The sequence below is a fragment of the Gavialis gangeticus genome, unplaced genomic scaffold (assembly GCF_001723915.1).
Source record: "Gavialis gangeticus isolate Ggan-Ray unplaced genomic scaffold, GavGan_comp1, whole genome shotgun sequence".
Classification (NCBI taxonomy): Eukaryota; Metazoa; Chordata; order Crocodylia; family Gavialidae; genus Gavialis; species Gavialis gangeticus.
This window is the reverse complement of record NW_017729018.1, coordinates 2,481,605-2,505,993: the sequence shown is the minus strand read 5'-3', so window position 1 is coordinate 2,505,993 and position 24,389 is coordinate 2,481,605. Positions and strand designations below refer to the sequence as shown.

General features: G+C 47.0%; 3 protein-coding genes across 3 annotated transcripts; 2 read left to right on the top strand and 1 right to left on the bottom strand.

Annotated features, from left to right (window-relative positions):
* Window positions 1-528: 528 nt before the first annotated feature.
* Window positions 529-1,476, bottom strand: LOC109294678 (olfactory receptor 4D1-like). The gene has a single exon (XM_019513125.1). The coding sequence runs from the start codon at window positions 1,474-1,476 to the stop codon at window positions 529-531; it is 948 nt and encodes a 315-aa protein (XP_019368670.1).
* Window positions 1,477-16,254: 14,778 nt separating this feature from the next.
* LOC109294677 (olfactory receptor 4M1-like) lies at window positions 16,255-17,190 on the top strand. The gene has a single exon (XM_019513124.1). It carries the CDS (start codon window positions 16,255-16,257, stop codon window positions 17,188-17,190), a length of 936 nt encoding a protein of 311 aa, XP_019368669.1.
* A 5,058-nt stretch (window positions 17,191-22,248) lies between these two features.
* Window positions 22,249-23,266, top strand: LOC109295031 (olfactory receptor 4D5-like). The gene has a single exon (XM_019513692.1). The coding sequence runs from the start codon at window positions 22,261-22,263 to the stop codon at window positions 23,185-23,187; it is 927 nt and encodes a 308-aa protein (XP_019369237.1). The 5' UTR covers window positions 22,249-22,260; the 3' UTR covers window positions 23,188-23,266.
* The last annotated feature ends 1,123 nt before the right edge of the window (window positions 23,267-24,389 follow it).

The window sequence follows — 24,389 nt, the reverse complement described above, 5'->3', positions numbered from 1 at the left end:
TGGCTATGGCAGCTCTCACCCTTTGGACATTGGAGCCCCGTGAAAGCAGGGGCTCTGGCTGGCCCCCATGTTGAGAGTTCACATGTAGCACAGACAAAGAAGGGTGCAACTGCATCACTGCACCCCCACTGGATCTGCCCCTGGCTTCTGGCCATACAGGGAGCTTGAGGCCAACATGAAGTAGGTGTGGTAGATGATAGGGTGACACCTTATCCACAATATTACTCTCTTCAAACAGTGGAATTAAGAGAGGGACTCCCATTGCCTTGGATGAATAATGTCCATTGACTTCAAATCAAACCAGGCGTGGCTGTTGAACCCGGCTAGGAAGTGCCCCTGCTTCCAGCCAGCTGCAAACCCCCAACCCCACTGCTGGGCGACTGCAAACCCCCACCTCTCCCAGCCCTCTGGGATCTCCACCAGCCCACCAATATGAATACATCAGCCACGCCGGAATCAAACCATTTCCATTGACCTCCACAAAAGACACCCAAGCAGAATGGCTCTTCTTCCCACTCCTTTCTTTGTTTACATGCTCAGTCCTCTCCATGACACCAGGACTCTGCTGAACACCCTCCTGATGGCACCTTTCATCTCGGTGTTCCTCAGAGTGTAAATCATGGGGTTCAGCATAGGGATAATAACTATGTAGAGGACAGCGACTGCTTTGTCTGCTGCAAAGTTCTGGAAGGGCCGGGCATAGATGAAGATGCAGGGTCCAAATATGAGGCAGACCACAGTGATCTGGGCCAAGCAAGTGTTGTAGGCCTTTTGCCGGCCTTCGCTCACACGCATCCTCAGCATCGCCAAGATGACAGTATAGGACAGCAGCAGCACACCAAAGCATACGGTGGCCACCAGGCCACCATTGGATAGCATCAGCCATTCCTCAATAGAAGTATCAGTGCAGGCCAACTTCAGGACCTGGGGAACATCACAGAAGAAGTTGTCCAACACGTTGGGCCCACAGAAGGGGAGACGTATCATGAGGGCAACCTGGATGAAGGAGTGGGCAAAACCACCTAGCCAGGCCCCAGCCACCAGCCCAATACACACATCCCAGTTCATGATGGTCAAGTAGTGCAAGGGCTTGTAGATGGCCAAGTAGCGGTCAAAGGCCATGACTATGAGGAAGAAAACCTCAGCACCACCACTCAAGTGGAAGAAGAACATCTGAGTCATGCATCCATTGAAGGAGATGGTCCTGCCCCCCAGGAGCAGATGATCCAGCAGCTTTGGGACCGTGACAGAGGAGAAGCTGACATCGATTACACTGAGGTTGGCCAACAAAAAGTACATGGGTGTATGGAGACGGGGATCAGAGATCACCGTGCTGATTATAATGAGGTTCCCCAGCCATGTGGTGGCATAGACAGCCAGAAAAAGGATGAAGAGGAAGAGCTGGGTCTGGTGACTCTGGGAGAGACCAAGCAGGAGAAATTCAGTCACTGGTGATGTGAGGTTGTCCTGATCCATCTCTGCCTGCACAAGGAGATAGGATGGTATTGTGATGTACAACCACCCAGAGGAACAAACCCCACAACCTCTAGCTCTGAAAGATACCCTTCCTCATTATCCACTGGCAATGAACAAGCAGCCTGTGTTTGAAATGCATGCACCTCTAAGCCTGAAGCTGAATGCATGACTGTTAGCTTGGTTGGGCACAGACTGCTAGATAAAAGCAAATCATGTGAGCTTGCCCAAGTAATATACTGTTGCTCACCTGTTTCCTCTGGGAGTGCTTCCATTATTGTGTTTGGACATGGGAGGGCCTTCCTGCTACGGTTTCTAGACTCATGTCCAGAAAGGTATGTGCACAAGGTGCTGTGTACCTTCCTAGCCAGTGCACATGTTCAGGGGCCCTGCGATTGCTTGTTCATCTACACTGCACATGGAAGGGCATTGCAAGCTATAAGTGCCAAAACCAACACTTACATGGTGGAGTAGCTGTCATTTGGGCACAGAAAGTAAAAGGCTTTTCAGAAACACCTAAGCAGTCAAAGTGCCTGCCTCCCGAAGGCTGTGATGGGAGTCCAGCACCGAGGTAATTTTCAAAAGCTCAGTAGGCACCTATTTGCCTATGGGAAGCTTCACACATCAAATCCAGTTCTCTGTGACCTCAGATTTAACAGGACTGCAGCATACAAAAGAGTGGCAGGGGTGTTTTCAATGAGCAAGGTCTCACCATCTTCTGAAAACTAAGCTCGTCATAGATGTCTTTGTAAAGGGACAAAGCTTGGAACACACGGGGTAAATTTGCCAAACCACTAGGGAATTTGGAGTTGCTATTGCCAGTCATTTAATGAAAGCTAGGTCTCCAAGTCCTTTGAGGAACAGAATATAACTTGGTCCAGCTCACATGGTGGTCAGAATAGTGAGCTATGAAATCTGAGAAAAGTAGCTTCAAAACCCACCTGGATAAAGACTGCACTAGAGTTGGGTGCCTTTGTCCTGGTTGAGTGCTGTAGCCATTAGGTTATTCTGTTAAAGCATGGGAGTCCCGCTTCTGTTTTTGCACAGCTACACTTTCAATGCTTGCTCTCAGGTAGGCACACACAGAGCTGTGTACCTGCCCAACTTATTGGGATGGTTACCTGATCTGTGGACTTAAAAAATCCCTGCTGCTTCCTGAGATAGGATCCAAAAGGAGGTGTTTCCACACCACTGCACCCCCTAGATCCACCTTTGTACTTGCTGCCCCCTTTCCAGCACTTCTGTATGTTGTTATAGACCTGTGCCTCCTTTCCTGTTGGCGTTTTATGCAAGGCATTAGGAGAGAGATGTGGGCACATGCATAATTTGACTTTCCTTCTTCCTCACATTTTTGAGGAGCAGTGAAATAGTTAACAGTGCTCTCCCTGAAAATAGCACATGGGCCAAATTAGGTCCAACTGAAATCAGTGGAGTATTGTTTCAAGCTCTTTGCCTGCTTAGATGGAAATCTGCACTAGAAAGTTAGTTATTTTGTAACAGAAAGGCTGAGATTCTGGACAATAAATCCTTCATGCTCCAAGTGGCAAGCCCCAGATTTTGGGGAGTGCTATTCTACGCTGTACTTGATCGAACGCTATACTTGTTTGATCAATAGACTTTTTTTTTTTTAATTTAGTTCTAGCTAGTTGAATTTTATTTCTAGTGTGGTCATTGCATGTTTGACTTTTCATGTGCGACCACAAGATTTCAGCGCTTGGGTTGACGATACTTTGCAAGGAAAAGTGAATGGTGGCAGCAGCACCTTCCCCTGCAGACACGCACCTAATTCTTCCTTAAAATGATACAATATTAGAAAAGGAATTCATAAGCTGAAGTGTCAGGTGCATTCTAGCTGCTCTGTTCTCTACTGAGTGAAGCAGTGCAACTCATTGGGAAAAACTTTCTAACCATGGGCACATCTACATGAGACATTTACTACAGAGCTGCTTAATTAGCTCTGCAGTAAAGTCAGTGTCTATACATGCAGCCCTGTTAGGCCTCAAGAAACTGCTTATCTCCACTGCAGATTAGTACTTGTAAATACAAGTACTATCCTATGGTGGAGTTGTTTAGTGCACCGCTCTGCACATGGAGACGCTGATGGGGCTGCCTGGGGCACAAGGGTGCGTTAGTGCAGGGGCTGCCTGCTGGCTAAACCCACACTGGAGCATCCTCATGTCCCAGCCAGCCCTTCCACAAAACCTTGAGCTGGGTCAGATCAGTCCCAAGGTGGCAGGCTGACCCCTCCAGACCCTCTGCCAGTCAGCTGCTCTGACCTGGCTCAACATGCTGCAGTCCTGTGTGCATGTTCAAACACGGCCCCTGGGAGCAATAAACGCTGGCACGATATGCACCAGAGTTTATTGCTCCATGCAAATAGCATGTGTAGATACACGCTGTAAGGATGGGTAAATAGAGGAATATATTACCTAGAAAAGGTGTGGAATAGTTTCAAGACCGTTTCAGGCTGGATGCAAGGAAGAACTTTTTACTGTCCAAGCCCCCAAGGCATGGAATGGACTGCCGCCAGAGGTGGTGCAAGCACCTGCTCTGGACTCTTCTAATAAACATCTGGATGCTTATCTTGCTGGGATCCTTTGGCCCCTGTTGACTTCCTGCCCCTGGGGCAGGGGGCTGGACTTGATGATCTTCCGAGGTCCCTTTCAGCCCTAATGTCTATGAAATCGATGAAATCTATGGAATACATAGGATTGGAGATTCAAGACGCATCAAGGTATAGTTTGAAAACAGTTGATCCTGCCGTGGGGCTGGACTAAATGATCTTTCAAGTCCCTTATTTTCTGACAGATCTTCCAAGAAACTCAGGGGCTCATTCTGTCCCATCTTTTAGATGCCTATATCCATTTATTGTCTGAAAAAAGAATTGTAGGTTTTGCATTTCTTTTTGTCTCAGACCAACACGGCTACCAAATACATCTCTGAAACATGGAAGATGCTGAATTTTAGCCAATTTTGGATTTTAAACTTCATTGCTGGACAACACGGAAGATTTCTACACCTCCCTGCTTGCCATCTGAAACCATCCAGGAAGGAATCATGCCTGATCTGCACAGCAAAGAGGGACTCACAAAGACACTCTCATGGACCCAGAGGGACAGAGTTTCATCTTCAGCTTCCTCTATGCAAAAATGAAGTTTATTTCCTACCTACAGGGACTTCTTACCATCTTTACTTTTCCCTGAGCCTGATGAAGGGTACATGGACGACTGGTGCCACCTTAGTTGGGGGAGGGGGGGGCACATGCCCCCTCACCCCCAGCAACCAGTCAGTAACTGGAGAGGGGGCAATCCCTCCTCGGCTGATCTTGTTGACTGGGGGGGAAGTGGGGGGCAGGTGTTCCTTAACACAGCCGATCGCTGAATCCACTTCTGAGAGTGGCTGCGGCCGCTTCTGGGAGTGCAATGGCACTCCACTCCCTGGCTGGCGCTTGCAGGGTGGGCATCAGCACTCCCACCTTTCCCCCTACCTATCACCTAGGTGGCAAGTGCAGCCAGTCAGGGGGTGCACCGGTGCTCTCAGGGGACCCCCTATGCATTGCCTTTGGAAGGGTGTGTGAGTCCAAAAGCTTGCAGGAAAAGATTTTTTTTTTCTGGCAATTTCTCAGGTCTAATAAAAAGTATAATCTCTGAACCAAGAGGTCTAGATTTGTGCATCTCTACATCCATTTAAGCACCAAAGTATGATCCTGTTCTACTCTGCATGATCCCTGAAAAGCTATTAACACAAAAGGTGCGGGAAACATTATCTTCCTTGCTGCTTTTGTGACTTAGTTGAGAGTGATGTTGTAACTGGGATGATCTTAAGGCTATGATTACAGTGATGTACAAAATTCAACACTTTAGCCATTTTTCAAGAACTAAAGCAGGGTGGAATAGAGTCACACTCAGGTGGTGAAGTAGACTTCAGTACCTTGTTGGTGGAATGGGATATGGCCCTAAGTCTTTTCATGTCTCTAGACACTGATGCCTCCTTTCCTTGGTCTCTGATCATTTCTCTTGGGGTCTGAACAGCAGATGCCAGGTGAATCCCAGTGCTAAGAATTTTGGACATTTCAAAATTACCATTATGCTGGAAGATGCTACCAACAGCCATCCAAAGGAGCAAGAATTCTCCTTCAGACTTTACAGAGGTAGCAATGAAACCCCTCAATACAGTAAGAACAGCTGCAATCAATGGAGGGACATGGACCCAAATATTAGGCTGCATGACAGATCAGAGCTCAGCCACATGGAAGAAAGGATAGCACCACCAAGCTGTGTGCTTTACAGGTAGAGTTGTAAAGTAAAGAGTTTTCATACCCCACAGAAAGAGTTGTGAGTGTGACTCTGAGAGGGAGCAGAGAGACAGAATTTCTAAGGGACAGAGTTTGCTGGAGAAGGGCACATGGCTTTTGAGTAACAGAGCCACTTGCTGTGGTCTACAGTATATGCAGGGAAACAGGACTATCGAATATGTGATTGTAAACGAGCAAGAATACCCCAAAGAATATACCCATCTCACTGATTTCTCATCCTAACTGTGACAGCCTTGTGGGACCTCAATCACCGGCTAATCATTCGGACCAAAGGAAGCAACATAATTTGCCATTCCAAAAGAGAATAAACCATTGAACATTTTGACAAAACAAAACAAAATTGCCAGAAGTCAGAACCAAAATGCCAAGACCTTTGTTTGTCCCATTTCAACCCTATATTTTTACATAACACTATGAAGAATCCAATTTTGGGCTGGCAGTTCTAGTACAAAGTGTCATTTACATTAACTTTTCAAAACAGGCTAAGAAAAAAATGTAAAATTCACTTCTGAGCAACCTGTTGCATTTTGATTCTCCAGACTGGACAATAAAAAAAAAAATTAATGGTGGCTGGTGAGAAATTGGAGAAGAAAACAAAAATCCTTTTCCCTGCAGATATCAATTGTTGATGAAACCATGATTTCTAATAGAATTTTTTGATGCAAAAAAATGTTAATTACTTACAAATCCAACTGAACTTTACTATTTTTAAGGGAGCCAGAGAACCCTAGTAGCCTGTATGGCTCATCCCATATGGAACTGAGTAGTGAAGGGAGACTAAGCATCAGGCCTCCAGGCGTCCATCCCTAGGTCTGAGTGGGAAGCATGATATAGCAGGGATAGGGATTAGCATTCTTGGGCTCTACTCCCTGTGCTTAGATGGGACTGGTTTTAACAGAGGATCAGGACTCTTGGATCTAAAAAGGGGGTGGAATCTAATTAGAAAATAGACTTTATCTTAAAAAGAATCCACTCTTAGGCAATTCTCTGCACCCCTTCTTCCACCTATTCATTAAGGATTATACTTACTGCCTTCGCAGTTGTGAGGAGTAATGCTTCCTCCCATGCATGTGATTTTAGCTGTCAGCCCTTCCAAATAATCAGAGATACCTTGAAAAAAACACATACCTTGCAGCAGCCCCCTGAACTCTACACAGGCAGGGGAATAGACTTGCTTTCAACAAAGAGACAATGCCAGGAACTAGTCCTTAATATAATTTTCTAAGCTTCTGGTATGCCATTACCTCTGGTCTTAGTCGGAGGGTGATGGTCTGGGAATCAATAAGGTCCCACTTAGTCCCAAAAGGGATCATTAAAAGTTCTGTTAATTAACTGTGCATGATCTTCTTGCCAGGTAGTATTGGTAGCAACACTATTCAGGACTTCTTTGTGAAGTTACAGGAAAAACCTTACTTGCTCTGCACTCAGAAAGCCAATGACCTCCCCTGGGCATCCAGGATAAGTAATATGTCCCTATCTGCAAATGCTGCGTCCATGTACAAAACTCCAGGTCCACATTGTCCGAACCCAGGTTCATTTCAGAGTCCACGCAGGTTGGGCAGACGGCCAGAGAGTCTGTGTGTCTCAGCAGGATGGCCAGCAAGTCCATGTGGCTTTGCAGGATGGTTTGAGAGTCTCTCTGCAGGGGTTCTCTGGTCTGAAAAGCCTGCAGGTGTTTCACCACAGTCAGACTGAAGTCTTCATCACTCCCCCAAGCAGTACGGGTTTCCACGTACACCACGGTTAAGTGGATGGAGGTCTGTGGAGGTTGGTGGTGCTTGAGGTTGGGTCAACAGATACAGGATCCAGTGCTGCTCCTGGGAAGGTGGTGAGCGTTAAATAGCTGGTAAATCACTGGGCAGGGCAATACATAGGGGCAGCCACCCTGGACCTGACACCTCTGGGTAGTAGAGTTCTGCGGTAAGGACCAGTACAGCTGCACTGAGTTGAAGACGCTGTGGGATTGGTAGCAAAGCACTGCATTGTGGGATGTGGCAAGGGTCAAGCAACCTGTTTGTCCTGTGTTGATATTGTGGGACAATTGTTCATACATCCTTCACAATAGCACGGGACAAAGTGCTAGTACCTTCTGACGGGGCGGAAGACAAGAAAGAAGGACCTTACTTGCGGAGTTGGCGGAGCAGCAATGGAAAGTGGCACCAGGGGAAAAGACAACTGCCAGGGAAACACCAATTCTGGGTTGGTCGTGCTTCATAAGCACATGCCACTGGCACTTAAAGGCCCGGAACCCCATGCTGGAATTAAAAGGAGACCGACCCAGAGTGACCAAAGGACTGGAAGTGAGGTCCAGAAGCACCAGGAGGGGCGAATGGTGGAAGGCAGCCAGCCGACTGCAAACCCACCGAGGTGGCTCAGAGGAGCCAGATGACTTACCCCCAGCTTGGTCCTGCCCATCAGGGATGGGAGATTGGGACTTGACTGGAGAAGTTGAACCTAGAAAATAAAATAAAGGAGAACTGTGAGTACAGTGGACAAAAACAGTCCACACAGGATTGTTCCTACGGCAAACCCTAAAATACAAAAAAGGGGTTTTTACAAGGCAAGGGCAAGGGCAGTGCAACGCATCACCTGGACAAGGGAGAAGAGGTTGATGTCATATATTTGGATTTCTAAAAAGCCTTTGACTTGGACTCCCATGATGTCATCATGGTAAAATTGGGGTACTGTGGTCTCGACAACCTTACAGTCCGATGGCTGGGGAACTGGCTCTGTGGTCAGACCCAGAGAGTGATAGTCAATGGAACCAAGTCAACATGGCGCATGGTGACCACTGGCATCCCCCAGGGTTCAGTACTCGGACCAGTACTCTTTAATATATTCATAAATTATCTGTGTTTGGGTGTCAGAAGCAGACTAGCTAAGTTCAAAGGTGACACCAAACTATGGGGAAGTGTGGTCACACTAGAGAATAGGCTGGTGATTTAGGCCAACCTGGAGAGGCTCAAAAGGTGGGTGGATCAAAACCTGATGACATTCAATACAGAGAAATACTCCACCTCGGGAGAAAGAACCCACATCATACTTATAGGCTTGGCAGTGCTAACCTCACTAGCACTGTGACTGAAAGAGACTTGGAGGTCATGATTGACCACAAGATGAACTTGAGCCACCAATGCGATGCTGCAGCCAGCAAAGCAAATAAAACTCCGGCTTGCATCTATTGAAGCATTTCAAGCAAGACCCAAGAAGTCATCCTCCTGCTTTATTTGGCCTCGATGAGGCCACAGCTGGGATACTGCATCCAATTTTGTGCTCCACACATTAGAAAAGACATGGAGAGGCTTGAGAGAGTCTAGAGGAGAGCCACACACATGATCAGAGGTCAAGAGAGCAAGCCTTATGAGGAGAGGCTGAGAGGTATGGGACTCTTCAGCCTGGAGAAGTGAAGGCTCAGGGGTGGTGACTTGGTGGCAGCCTATAATTATAGAAGGGATGTGCATTAGGAACTGGGAGAACATCTGTTCACCAGAACACTCCAAGGGAAGACGAGAGCTGATGGCCACAAACTCCTGAAAGACCGTTTTAGGCTGGACATAAGGAAAAACTTCTTTACCATCCAAGTCCCCAGAGCCTGGAATAGACTCCCCTCAGAAGTGGTGCAAGCACTTGCTCTGGACACCTTTAAGTTACACTTGGATGCTTATCTTGATGGCATCCTTTGACCCTAGCTGGCTTCCTGCCTTTTGGGCAGGGGGCTGGACTCAAAGATCTTGTGAGATCCCTTTCAGTCCTAATGTTTATGAAATCTATGAAATCTGAAGGGCTGCTATGACAAAGAGGGAAACAGCTTTTCTCTTCTGCAGCAGAAAGCAGGATGTGTACCAGTGGCTTAAAGCTGCAGCAAAGTAGGTTTAGTTTGGGTATCAAGAAAACCTTCCTGACTGTCAGAACAGTGAGCCAGTGGACTAGACTGCTGAGAAAAGTTGTGGACTCTCCAACCTTGGGAGTGTTGAGGAAGAGGCTGGATAAGGTTGGTCAGAGATGATTTAGGAATAGCTATGCCTGTGCTATCCTATGAGTATTTCCCATGCTTCTGGACTTTGCTGGTTGCCACATCCTGCTGGGAAGGAATTTTTGCTACATGTTTCAGGGTTTGTTTGGCTTTTTTTCCCCTTTCCTCAGAAGCTTTGGTTGTTGACTCCAGTCAAGACTGGGGATTTTGACGAGTGTGCCAGTGCTCTTGAGGGGACTAAAACCCACAGGTTCCTGGCTAGAGGGTCTTTCCCACCTGCTCAGGGCCAGACCAATCACCATATTTGAGTTCACAATGGATTTTTCCCCCATGATCAGATTGGCATGGCCTGTGGGGATTTTTGCCTTCATTTATAGTGGGGCAGGGGGAGGAGGGAGGGGGGAGAACATGTCCCCCTTCCTTGAATGTCCACCCTTCCTCTTGAACCTTTGTTATTGTGTAGAAAGGAATGCAAAATGCATGGGGCCAGAAAGAGTGCAACTCTGTACCTTTCCGCTTAGGGCACTCAGCTGATTTGGGGAGTGCTGGGTTCTTCTTCCCAGATCTCTATATAAAGAGGATGGGGAGCAGAGACCTTAGAGTCTAGGACTTAGCTTCCCTACCTGACTGCCCCAACCACTAACTTACAGTCAGATTTATCATTCATAGAGTCAGAATGTGGATCAGCTTCAGTGGGATGAGTGGAGGCTGTCCTTAGCAGACTAGCCCAGTAGTTGGTGGTTAGGGCACTCTCCTGGGAAGTGGGAGATCAATCTTTGAACACCATCAGGATTTTAACCCAGGGCTCTGACAGTCCAGTATGCAGGCATGCTCTGAGCATGTCTCCTATATCAGATAGTGTTTCTTGAAGCTGGTGGATTTGCACCCCACCATAGTCAAGTCAGGCACTCTCACGTCTTACCTACTACGTATTACACCTACTACCTATTTAGGCACCTAAACCCCTGCTGAAACCACTGGGAGTTTAAGCAACTCCTTTTTTTGGATCTTGCCTTAAGCCCTCAGCTGCTTCAACTACGGCAGCTATTGGCATGCTCCATACAACTGTTGGCTACTGAGGAGTTCTAGGCATCTGCGGCAATAGGTAGCTACTGAGAAGGGGCTTTTTGAGGTTGCACTTGTGAATTTAGTGATCTCATGACTGCTTAGGTCCAGCTTGGATGTAGACCTAGATGTCTGATCATTCTGATTTCATTAGGATTTATGACCTAGTTCCTTTACAGGTTTTTAGGTGGGTAACTCTCAGTGGCCACCAATTTTAAAACACTTTTGAAAATCTCACCTAGGACCTTCTGGGTTGGTTAGAAGGTAAGTTAGGCATGGACATACCTTTGAAGATCAGAATCAGAATCCCGAGTGAAATCAGTGGGCATTAGGCACCTAAATGCTTCTGAAAATCCCACCACCAGGCACTTACCTGGATCTTTAGGCACTGATGCAATGCATGGCAACACATGGATTTGCCATCAGAACGCAGCTGTGAGGTAAGGAAGACTTTTAAATCCTCATTTCACCCAGGGGGATAAGTGACAGATTACATGATTTCCAACAATTCTGGGATACCAAAAAGCTGGGCTTTGAACCACATCTCTTGAGCAATGCCTCACTCACGGAGCTGAAGGCTAGAACTTCTCTCAGAAGTGAGCTAGCTTCATTCTGTTGAATAGAGGAGGCCAAGGCTTGGTTTGTTTGTTCCTTGAGTGAGGACCACATTCTAATGATCTGAAGGTCTAACCCGAGTAACTCCTGATGAAAGTGGTCAAGACATCCTTGTTTATCCCATACCACCTGCACAAGTTATTCCTTTTGCCTCAGGGTGTGTGTTTAAAGTGCAAGGTGACTCCGTGGAAAGGGAGAACTATATCACAGTGGCCAACTTCCTTGGGTCTCTAGTGGGTCTCCAGTGGTCCAGTTCCTCCTCTTTGTCATCTTCCTGGCTGTCTATGGAACAACAGTGCTGGGCAACCTCCTCATTGTGCAAAAGACTTCCTGCAGGGAAGAAGGCCATGTTGACATCTCTTCTAAGTCACTTTTCAAGGCTGGTGGCCCTCTCATCCCAACTTAGTTACTCTACTGTAGAGAATTGTATGTGAGAAACTAAACTGGAGGCTCACCAGGGTGAGGGCAGCTGGATGGAAGTATGGGTTGAATTTCAAGTACAGCATCCACAGTACAGAATGGTGGAGGGGGTGGGAGGAGGGATAATGGACCCTACTTTCCTTTCATACACACCCCACAGAGAAGATTCCATCCTCTCCAACCAAGGATGCCAATTGTCAGTAAATTTACTGACTGTCAGTAAAAAAATCAAGTGAACAATGATTGCTAATAAAGGCCATAAAAACCCTTAGCTGTCAGTAAAATGACTGAGTAGCTACACCTTGACTGAAACTCTGGCAGACAGAGCACAGCAGTGCCATTTGGAGCACAGCACCCTGCAGAGAGCATTCTCTCAGCCACATGCTGCTGCTGTGTCCCAGGCTGCCTGTAAAACTGCTGGGTCACAAGTAGGCTTCTTGGCAGGGAGGGGCACAATGGTACATGGTACTGTGGGGACATCAGGGTGTGAAGGGTGAGTAGGAGATTCCTGGCAGGGAGGAAGCACAGGATAAAAGCAGGCTTACCAACCCAAATTTTGTTTTGTACTGCAAACTTTTTACTGATTATCCAACTTTTTTACTTCTTTACTATGGTGGATGTTACACTCCAGATTTGACCACAGCCCTTCTACCTGAGGCCTGGTAGCAGGGCCTTGCAGGAAAGTTACATTTACATTATATAAAACATATATTGGTAAAAACTTGTGTTTAGCAGTCAGTCTAAAGCTTGTAAATTGTGAGTACCCACATTTTCGGGGCGTTGGCAACCTTGCCTCCAGCAGGGGTCAACATGTATGCTGATATGCACCATATACACAGAAGGAGGCAGCAAGGACACACACACATGCATACAGAGGACTCATTCCCTTCAGCAGGGCGTAGCAAGTACAAGCACACATGAATGCACAGGCATGTGAAAAGAGAACACAAAGTCATTTTTAAAAAATGTGAAAAATTCACATGCCAACTAAGTCACAGACAGAAGCATGCAACCATCCATAGGCAGAAAAACAAAAATGGACCTTGCAATTCCACAAGCTGGCATGGAAGTGTCACACTCATTAGAGCACACAAACATAGACAGATCATCACAAAAGCCCTTGTCAGATGTTCAAACTAACACACATTGAAGCACACAATGAGTTATCCCATATGGCCACCAAAAAGCAGCAGTGTTTAAACACATACCATCCAATGCCACATATACTCGCCACCCCCCACACAGATATACATATAAATATGCACGCAATTCTCTTTTAAATACACATGTGGATGTACAGATCATTGCACAACTAATACAGGCAGAACTCCATTGTAGGAGACTTGGCTACATGCTTTCTGCTTTTGTTTCTTCCAGCCCCCAGGGTTCAACCTCAAACTTTTCCTAGCTCTGCTCCCTGTGGAGGAAACCAACTTTCACTTTTAATAATTGCCTTTGCAACCTGCCTCCTAGCTGCATGTCTCCTGAGGTCCCCCAACACCCAGCCTGCTCCAGAACGTCCAGTGTCAGCCATGGAGTGTGTAGCCCTGGACCCAGAGAGATTATATCTTCTGGGGTTGTGATAATGCAGGACTTGGAGTGAAGGTGCCGATTTCTTCCCGTTGCAGTGGGTAGGTAGCTGAGGATATTTGGAAATCCACTGTGTGGGGAGTCTGATCCAGCCCTTTCTTAGTAGATACTAAGACAAGGCTCTGAAAGAAGCTTCTCAGAGTGAGGGCTGAGGACTGGAGTGAGGAAGGGCTTCAGACTTTGGACCAAGGGGTTTCTTCTCTATGTAAGGACCAAGTCAAGGCTTTAAGATTTAGCTCCCAAACAGTTTTGCCATAACAAAACATATCTCATGATCAAGGCCCTCAGAATGACTGGGTAAACTCTACAGGGAAACAATAGAAGTAAGGACTGAGATAGGGCTTTGCGACATCTTGGATCTCAAGTGCATTTTGGCAACTCTTGCAGTGGTGGGCCACTGACAGTCCTCATCCCCCTGCTTTACCTGTGGCAGGTTAGGGTGCTTTTGGTGGCTTTGGGCAATATGCCTTGTATGTGTATGCATGGCAGGGTTAATTGGGCAGTTTTAGGATTAGGTTAGACAAGAACTTGAACGGGATGATTCAGATACAGATAATCCTGCCTCAGGCAGGGAGTTGAACTAGCTGACCTCTGGAGGTCCCTTCCACCCCTATTTCTCAATGATTTTCTACTTTTCTGTGCTGCTCAAGAGAAACTTAACTTGGGCAAGAACAGAGTAAGATGTGTGTAAAGTTTTAAGATTTTGAAAGACAATTTTGCTCAAGTTAGAGGACTTTTAGGGGTCTGAGTAAGGGCCAAGTGAGATTCAAGTAAAGAACAGAGTATAATACCTGAATAAGGGCTAAGAAAGATGCGGGTAAAATACAGGCCTGAAATAAGGAGTGGGGAAAAGCTGATTAAGGAGCCGGTATGGACTTAAGGTTCTAGCCTTATATTTTCATTAGAACAGTTTTGAATGTTGCCCTTTTCTGGCCCTTTATAAGCATCTGAACTGGTGGTGCTACTCCCTGCTCTCAGGTGAGTCAGTCTCACCTGTTTTGTAGCACGGAGCCTGAGCCAAGTCTGCAGCAGAGCCCAGCTGAGGACCTATGCAAAGTAGGCATCCTAAAGAAGTGCTAATGTGCATGCATTCATAGCTTGCAATGATGGCGGGTTTCTGGGAGGGACTGGGCATTTTGGGGTGAGGTGGAAACCAGGTAAAGATGGGCATTTTGCACTAGCAACAGAGCATGGGAGATGAGCTCCCAAGAACTGCAGTGATGAGTCCCTGCATGGGATCTGGAGGGTGCCAGGAGGTAAGTAAAAGTGGTGTTGCAGAGGGATGAGAGCAGAGGGATCTGATCCTATTATATCTGGAAAATGACTCTGCATTTACCCTGGGAACGTGGGATCAAAATTGGGCCCTGACCCTGTTGCAGTTAGTGCTGGATGTTCCCCTATCCTGGGAGGCGGCTGAGCTCTGACTCCAGCCTGATCCAGCGTAGTCATGTGTCATCTCTCCGTCTATCTCCGTTGTCTCTGTATGTTTGTAATGGTTTCTCTCTCCCTGTTTCTGTCTATCCATCCCCTGGAGCTTGTCTCCACTGCTTGAAGCCAGGGTTGTAAATACTAGGCACAATGTTGGCATAAGAACAAATGGGGGTGAACTGGTCAGGCATCTTTAGAGGGTTTCTCTCCATCAGAAGGAGGTTCTGTTACAGCTTCCAAGTGGGAACAAGAAGCGGAGCTCGTTTTAAGAATGACCTTGATCAGCATATAGAAGACACTGTACATGCGGTGCCTATGATAGCAGGGACCAGGCTTGATGACTCAAAAAGTCCTACCCAGCCCTGTGTTCCTAAAAGTGGTTGTTTTTAGTGCTGAAAAAGTCTCATTTTTGTGCTTCAGGGTAGCTAAGGTGTATCACCTGTTCCTGAGGTACCATGAGAACCAGTGCTTTCCTAAATTGGCTGCATTATATCTATTTTGGAAGGCAGCCCACACCGAGCAGGTCTGGTTTGGGTTATTGAGGCATCCCTTGGAGCAGTATTGGGAGGCTGTAGACATACCCTAAAGCATCTTGGCTTCCCTGCCTCTTCGGCTCAGGGTAGATGATGTGTGATGGTTGCCCCAAAGAAAACATACAGCTCCTTCTGCTCTTATAGGATGGGCATGGGCAGAGAGCTCCCTTTTGTTTTACGCTAAACTGGAAATAAGATGCCTTTCTGTTCAGGCATAGACTGTCTCTTCCCTTTACTTCCCTTTCAGTAATGTGGGCAGATCTCCTTCTCTGTCTATATATCCCTATCTGTACTAGTGTCCTGATATAAAGCATCAGCACCGCAGACAATGGTGGGATGGATAGATGAGATGGACAGATGAATACATTAATTTATGATCCATTCCTCTACCCTTGGTACTTCCAGTGCATCAGTTAGTTTGTATTATTTTACTAAAGACAGTTATTATTCCTTTTTCCCACCCCTCCCATCTCCCTCTCCCTCCTATATTTCCCCATCTTTTCCTGCCAACCCCATCCTATCCCAATGACCCCATTCCAGCTCATCTTAATGACCTCCTTTCATGCCATTGATCCCAATCCCTTCCTTTGATCCTGTTCCATTGATCCCGATCTGTTCAAATGCTCCATGACATTTTCCTCATCTTAATAACCCAATCTCACCCTCATGACCATGTCCAATTTGTCTGTTTCCACTGATGTCTTCCCGTCCTATTTTATTTGACTTATCCCATCCAAATGATTCTCATCCTATTCCATTCACCTCATACCATTTCTTCCCTGACCTACCTCTCTTCTAATGTTTCCATCCAAGTGTGCTGCAGCAGAGCATGCACAGAGAATATGGAGAACAGCACAGGGGTGACACAGTTTGTGCTGATGGGTCTGTCCCAGCGTCGTGAGGTCCAGCTGTTCCTCTTTGTGATCTTCCTCACTTTTTACGTCATTGTGCTGCCTGGAAACGTCCTGATCATCATCACCATCCGGGGTGACCCCAACCTGACATCGCCCATGTACTTTCTGCTGGCCAACTTGGCCTTCCTGGACATCTGGTACTCATCCATCACGGCTCCCAAGATGCTAGTGGACTTCTTCTCTGAGAGGAAGGTGATCTCCTTCGGCGGCTGCATTGCCCAGCTCTTCTTCCTGCACTTTGTGGGAGCAGCAGAAATGTTCCTACTCGTTGTCATGGCCTATGACCGCTATGCCGCCATCTGCAAGCCTCTCCACTACACCAGTGTCATGAACAGAAACCTCTGCACTGTCCTGGTGCTGGCATCCTGGGCTGGAGGCTTCATCCACTCCCTCATCCAGGTGGTGCTGATCATCCGCCTACCCTTTTGTGGCCCCAATGAGCTGGACAACTTCTTCTGTGACATTACTCAGGTGCTCAAAATCACTTGTGTCGAGACCTTTGCAGAAGAGTTAGTGATGATCTTCAGCAGTGGCTTGATCTCAGTTGTCTGCTTTGTGGCACTGCTGGTCTCCTATGCTTTCCTGCTCTCCATGCTCAAGAAAAGTGCTGGTGACAGTGCCAACAAAGCCCTCTCTACCTGCTACTCACATATCACCATTGTGGTCTTCATGTTTGGGCCCTCGATTTACATCTACGCCCGCCCCTTCTGTGCTTACTCCCTTGACAAGGTGGTCTCAGTTTTCCACACTGTCATCTTCCCCCTCCTCAATCCCATTATCTACACTCTGAGGAACAAGGAGATAAAGACAGCCATGAGGAAGCTGGCCAACAGATACGTCCTCTGCAAGGGGCACGGATGCTAGACAGTGGGGGTTGGCATCCAGGCACGGAGACATGCATCCTGAAATACTCTGGTCCCTTGCATTCAGACAAGTGGAACTGCTTACTAGTATTCTTATTTTGCCACTCAGCCATGTTGGGTGTATCTTACTCCTCGAGGTCTTGTGATGAACTTGTTGTAAATCAAGTGGAGTGAATGGACTGATTTCTCCCTTTACCCATTCCATTGTAAATCAGGAGTAGCAGCCAATCGTGCAGAAATTATAGGGCACAAAGGAGAATGAGGTCAAATGCATTTTTTTATGGAGTAGGGTACTATACTTACAGTGTAAGGATGGCAGTGCTTCTCATGAAATCAAATAGAATGGACTAAAATGTAATGCTGGATTCTTTCGAGGGGTCTAACAGAGTTAGGAACCCCAGTCCTATTGAAATTCACTGGGATTTGGGTAACTAACTCTGTTAGGTTCTTTGAGAGAGCCTAACTCAGGTAAAAAAGGATGGGGAAGAGTAAAATAAAAGAATATTGGTCAACCTTTCTCACTCCAAAGGGATTTTATTGTTTTATATGAAAAAGCAGTTATTTTAGGGAAAATGAGAATTGTCTTGGAAATGTCTGCTTTCTTTCCATGTGAAAAAAATAATCTTTAAAATCTGATTTATTCATTTTTTTGAGAAAAAATTTCCACACCAACAATAAGAGCTGGAAATTCTGTTAGATACTTATCTTCATCTTTAAGCCCAATGTATATTTAAAAGCCATCCCATGTACTCTCTGTGCCTCAGTTTACCCAGCTACACAATGGGGACAATAATACTGCCTTTCTTAGAAGGGCATTGTGGGGACAAATATATGGAACACTGGGAAGCACCAAAACACTGGAGGAAAGTGGACCAGTTAAAACATATATGAAAAATATCTATATAATGCTCTTCTATCTACACAAGATGGGATAGTACAGGGAATCTCCTTTGTCTTTAGCATGCTTGAGGTGGCAGGGGTGCAAAATTCCAAGCAGTGCAGTGCAATTGGCACTGGTGAGAGGATATTCTGGCCCCCACCTTTTACTATCTTACAATATGTATTTTTTAAATCATGCATTAAAAGGATTTCCAACAAAAAAATGACTGTGAATTGAATACACCAGTATGTGAGGGAAAAATATCAGATTGGGAAATACCACATCGGGTGTGTCTACATAATGCAATTAATGAGAAACAAGAAACTCCAGAGTAGTTTCAGCTGGAGTAAACTACCCCTGGGTGCAGTGTTTACATGTGCGCCTGGGACAGCGGCAATTTGAGCTGGGTCAGAGCAGGTCTGGGCTGGCAGGGGGCATGGTGGTGGGCTCCAGGTGGTGGCAACAGGGAGCAGAGGTGCTGCCTAGGGCACAAGGGTACTGAAAGTGTGGAGCTATGTGTGGCAGACGGGAGTCTGGCCCCCAGTTAGCTGGGCTGACTGCATGCAGTTTATACCCGTGGTTAGTGTCTACACATGCATATAACTGCAATAAATTACCCTGGCATAAGATGGTATTGACCGCAACAGTACTATTTTACACGAGCATAAATTAGATTGCTACAGCCTAATTTCCTTGCATGTGTAGATAGTGACACTTTCCTTTGCAGCCAATTCGTCTACTCCGCACTAAAGTGCACGTGTAGACGTGGCCATTAGGATGAATATACTTTGGTAAACAGAAAAGCTGTCGGCAGTCAATACTGCCATTAGTAGGGTTCAGAGTGAATAGTCCACCAAGACAAATGGAAGATGGTTGTGTGTGTTTGGGTTGTTGCTACAGACTATTGAAAGGCTCAGATGCCCCCATCACTGCAGTGGTTGCACCTGGACTACATTTTGAAAATTTCCTTTGCAAATGGTATGTGTAGGAACTGTGAGCCAGAGCCCAGCTGGTGCATATTGGCTGTAGCAACATCAGGGTTAATGGGGACAGATCCCCACCTGATGTAAAACAGCACAACACCAGTGCAGTCTGTTGAAGCAGCAGTCGGCCTTGTGTCTGGACTATTAACCCACAGCTACAGAAAGAGCTAGCAGTACCTGCCGCATTCCCTGCTCCTTGTGCTCTGTCCACATGCAGAGCTCAGAGCTACACCTCCACATTGCAGCCTGGCACAGCACAGCAGTTTGCTTGGACACTTTTGGCAGCCAGACTCCCCTGTCTGCTAGAGCCCTGCCGACAAACCCCAAGAGGGCTCACTCGCTTCCCCAGCCTATCCAGCATCCTTAGGCATTTATGGAAGTCAGCTGGCATACGGAGAGCTGGCTGCTGGGTCAGAAATGACATTGGAGGGGAGGGAACTGCTGGAGATGAGTTTCTGGCTCATTGTTTCTGATCCTCTGCAACTACCCAAATGAGGTGAGCTCAACCTGGTGGGATCTCTCTCAAAAATATCTCAGCTGCTTTCTTCCTCATCCTTCCTCCTGCTCTAGCTATTCATCTCCCTCCCTCAAACTGCTAACATTTGTCACCCTTCTGCTTAACTGTATGTTTTCTCTCTATCCTTCTCTGTGTCCGTCCATCTGTCTGTCTATCGCTGAGCCAGTGTGGAAGGAGCCGGTCTGGCTGAGTGGAAGGAGCTGATCTGGGGGCCAGGAACGAGAAGCCCATACACCAAGGAGCCTGTCTGGGATGGGGGAGGAGGGCAGGAACACTTGGTCTGTCCGATCCAAGGAGCTGACTGGGAAGGGAAGAGGAAACGGGGCTGGCCAGGCAGGAGAGCCCACACTAGAAAGAAGGTGGTCTGCTGTGTTGCAGGTATTGCTGTCCTTATACACATCTGTAGTTTTGTTCCTTGTTTTGGCTGAGAAGAAAAGAAGCCCAACGGCTTCCTCACTAGGAGATTTGGGTATAGCTCCAGCTTCAGCCACAGACTTGCATACTCTTGAGCAAGTCTCAGTCTCTCTCACTCTCCCCAAAAGCAGAATGGGATCATGACACTGGCTGGTGAAGACTGGTGACAATAATTACTGTAGGACCACAAAGGATTCAGGACTTCTGGTAATGGGGGAGCCACATCAGGACCCTGATAGATGGGTTTCAGTGTTAGTGCTAGTCTCCTTGCTGCGGACCCTGTGCCTGCTGCTGCTGGAGTCCTCTGGCATGGGGCTCAGATGTGCTGCGAGTGAGATCGCGTCCTGAAGAAATCCTTGTTCTGAAGCTTTGCAAAAACACTGCCTGTCTTTGTCTGTCTCATCATCATTTTGCATCTCCTCGTTATGCCTCAGACCTCCTGTTTATGTCCATCATTTTCCTCCTTTTACATGTCCACATATACAGTTTAATCTCTTCTTTTTTTTCATTGTGGCTTTCTGGCTGTCAGCAAGACTGCAGTACTGTAGAGATAACTAATAGCTGTCTAATATGGAGCACTATGTGAGCACAGCACTTGCTTGGCTATTACCTTTGAGAAGCCCTGGAGCTCAGGTGAGATCCTGCATGACTGGAATGGTCCAATATAATGCCCATCTTTTAAAAGGGGGACAAAGATGATCTGGGGAAGTAAAGATCCGTCAATCTGATCTTCGTTCCCAAAAAGAGTATGGAGCAGATCATCAAGGAATCTATTTCTAATGGCCTAAAAGATGATCAAGAACAGTTAATACAGGCTTATCAAAAACAAGTCAAGCTCGGCTAACCTGACTTCTTTCCATGACAAGATGAGGGGCTTTGTGTAGTGGGAGAGAGCGGTAGATGTGATGTATACCTCAACTTTAGCACAGCTGTTGAGACAGTCTCTGATGACATTCTCATTTGCAAGGTAAGGAAATGCAGTCAAGCTTAAATGGTTGTAGCGGGGGTACATAACTGATTGGAGCATTATGCTCAAAGAATACTCCTCAATGACTTAATGTCTGATTGAGAAGTGGTAACAACTGAGGCTCCTTAGAGGTCTTCCATGAATCTGGTAATGTTTAATATCTTCCATAATGACCTGGGTGCTGGGATTGAATGCATAGTTAGCAAATCTGCAAATGACACCAAGCTCAGTGGAATTTGAGATACTTTAGAGGACAGGAATTACTGCGCAGTAGCGTTGCCAAACGGCTTTTAGGTGACGTGGCTCATTGCTACTGCACTGTAGCATCACATCATGACTCCTGCTACGTGACACTACTGCACAGTAGTCATCGAATCATAGAAGTTGGGTTGGAGGGGACCTTATAGATCTTCAAGTCTGACCCCCTGCCAGGGCAGGAGAAAAAAAAAACTGGGCTCAAATGATCCCAGCCAGGTAGGCATCAAGCCTCCTCTTAAAGACCCCCAGGGTAGGAGCCGGCACCACTTCCCTTGGAAATTGGTTCCAGCTCCTAGCCGCCCTGACCGTGAAGTAGTTCTTACGGATGTCTAGTCTAAACCTCCTCTCCAACAACTTGTGGCCGTTATTCCTTGTTATGCCAGGGGGCGCTAGGGGAAACAAGGCCTCTCCCAAACCCTTCTGGTCCCCCCTAGTGAGTTTATAGACTGTCACCAGGTCCCCCCTCAGCCTTCTCTTGTGAAGGCTGAACAGGTTCAGGTCCCGCAGTCTTTCATTGTAGGGTCTGCCCTGTAGTCCCCGGATCATGCGGGTGGCCTCCTCTGGACCCTCTCCATGTTGTCCACATCCCTCCTGAAGTGGGGCGCACAGAACTCGACACAGTACTCCAACTGCGGCCTGACCAGTGTTGCATAGAGGGGGAGGATCACCTCCTTGGCCCTGCTCAAGATGCACCTATGGATGCACGACAAGGTCCGGTTAGCCCTGCCAACCATGACCTCGCATTGTTGGCCCATGTTCATCTTGGAGTCAATAATGACTCCAAGATCCCTTTCTGCCTCCGTGCTCTCAAGAAGGGAGTTTCCCATCTTATAAGTGTGCTGCTGGTTACTACTGCCCAAGTGCAGCACCCTGTAGTAGTGACGAGCTACTGCTCGGTCAGCATGCTGCGATCTATCGCATGTACAGAATCTCTCGCTCTGCTCCTCCCTACGTGCTTATTTTTAGTTTTGTCATCATCTGTGTACCTAAAATGGCTCTTGACTCCTTCAGTCACTGCACTCTCTCTCTTCCAGCTCACTTTGGCTGTCCTTATGCAGCAGGAAAACCGCACCATGGTGACCAAATTTGTCCTTTTGGGCCTTTCCTGCTCTCCAGAACTGCAGCCTGTCTTCTTTCTCCTCTTCTTCCTCCTGTACCTCATTACCATCCTAGGCAATTTCCTTATCATGGCCACCACAGCTTCTGAGCCTCAGCTCCAAACCCCTATGTACTTGTTTCTGAGGAACCTCTCCTTCCTGGATTTCTGCTACATCTCAGTCACAGCCCCCAAGATGCTGGCAGGCTTCCTTCTCCCACCTCAGACCATCTCCTATGGGGGTTGTGTGGCCCAGATCTTCTTTTTCCATTTCTCTGGGGGCACAGAGATCTTCCTGCTCACTGTCATGGCCTATGACCGGTACGTGGCCATCTTCCACCCACTGCGCTACGTGACCATCATGAACCGCGGCATGTGCGTTGGACTGGTGATGGCCTCCTGGGTTGGGGGCTTCATCCACTCCATTGTCCAGGTGGCCATCATCCTCCAGCTCCCCTTCTGTGGCCCCAACAAGCTGGACAACTTCTACTGTGACGTACCCCAGGTGGTCAAGCTGGCCTGTACCAACACCTTCACGGCCGAGCTGCTGATGGTGTCGAACAACGGCCTGGTGACTCTTCTGTGCTTTGTGGTGCTGCTCATCTCCTACTCTGTCCTGCTTGCCAAGCTGAGGACGCGTTCCAGTGAAGGACGGAGCAAGGCTTTGTCCACTTGTGCTTCTCACATTACCGTGGTGACCCTGATCTTTGGGCCCTGCGTCTACATCTATGCCCGCCCCTTCTGCACCTTCCCCATGGACAAGGCTGTCTCTGTTATCTACACCATTATCACCCCCATGCTGAACCCAGTCATTTACACATTGAGGAACAAGGATATGAAATTGGCCATGGGGAAACTCTGGACTCACATATGGCATTGTTAGCAGAAATAGGGGCTTGACAGTGACCTGGGAGACTTTCTCACGGGGTTCTAAAGTATTGGTATTTTTATTTATTCTATTAAATCAGTAGCATCTTGGAGCTTACTCATGGACCAAGGCTCCTTTCTGGTGGGCACAAGCATATTGCAATCATGTTCTTTAAATGAAATTAATTGGGACCTAATTAAACATTGTGTTATTGGAATGCTTTATACCCCAACCAGAAAAATGCAAGACCTTTGCATAGAAAAGGTCCTCCAAATAATAACAGAACTAGAAGAAGAAGAGACCTGCAGTGGAAAACTATAAATACTCAAATATTTTCAGCCAAATCCCTCAGAAACTGACTCCCCCCATACCCTCTCCCCTCCTCCCCCCAAAATTGTTTGAAGGGCAGAAAATAAAGGATCTTTTTAGCTAAAACCCCATGTGTATGTGTAGGTGTATGTGTATGTCTTCCGCCGGGCACCAGTTGGCAGCACAAGGGCCAGGTTCACATTTGGGGGTACTGCATAAATTATACCCACGGTGTGAGCCCCCACCCAGAAATCTGGGAACACTAAATTAATTACTAAGGTGTCCCACAAACTCCCTCCTCACAAGTAGTGTACACACACAAGACAGATTTCGTACAGAAAACAGATGCAAATGCAGGTACCAGAATGGTTACAGAACCAAATGCGATATAAAACACTATTAACTACAAGATATAGCCTATAGGTTGCGCTGCCAGAGGGAGCTGCTGGAGACCTTGAGTCCTTCGGCAGCGCAAGGGGCCCCTCCTTGCTCTTGTATCATGCTAATGTTTGCTCCCCCGGAGAGGCTGTGTGTGTGTGTGGGGGGGGGGGGGGCAGTAACTGTGGCTCCAGACAGCATGCATGCACCCCAAAACTTCTGGGCTGACTTATATAGCCTTTTGAAACAAATTGCATGAAAAACTCCCAAAGGAGCCAGGTTGATGAATAGCTTGGGCAGGCCCAACCACACAGCTCGACTAAAGCAAAAGGGCTATCAAAGAAACACGGGGAAAGACCAGGCCTACCTCTAGGCCACATAAAAACACAATGTACAACAACTAAATGTGTGTGTGGGTGTTATACACACACACTTCATGAGCCAAAGGTTGAATGAATATATATATATATATATATATATATATATATATATATTTGCCTAGTTTGTTGTGCTTTTAATACATCATGTCA

Coding starts and splice junctions, on each gene's coding strand:
- LOC109294678 (XM_019513125.1), bottom strand. CDS start 1,476: ATGGATCAGGACAACCTCACATCACCAGTGACTGAATTTCTCCTGCTT.
- LOC109294677 (XM_019513124.1), top strand. CDS start 16,255: ATGGAGAACAGCACAGGGGTGACACAGTTTGTGCTGATGGGTCTGTCC.
- LOC109295031 (XM_019513692.1), top strand. CDS start 22,261: ATGCAGCAGGAAAACCGCACCATGGTGACCAAATTTGTCCTTTTGGGC.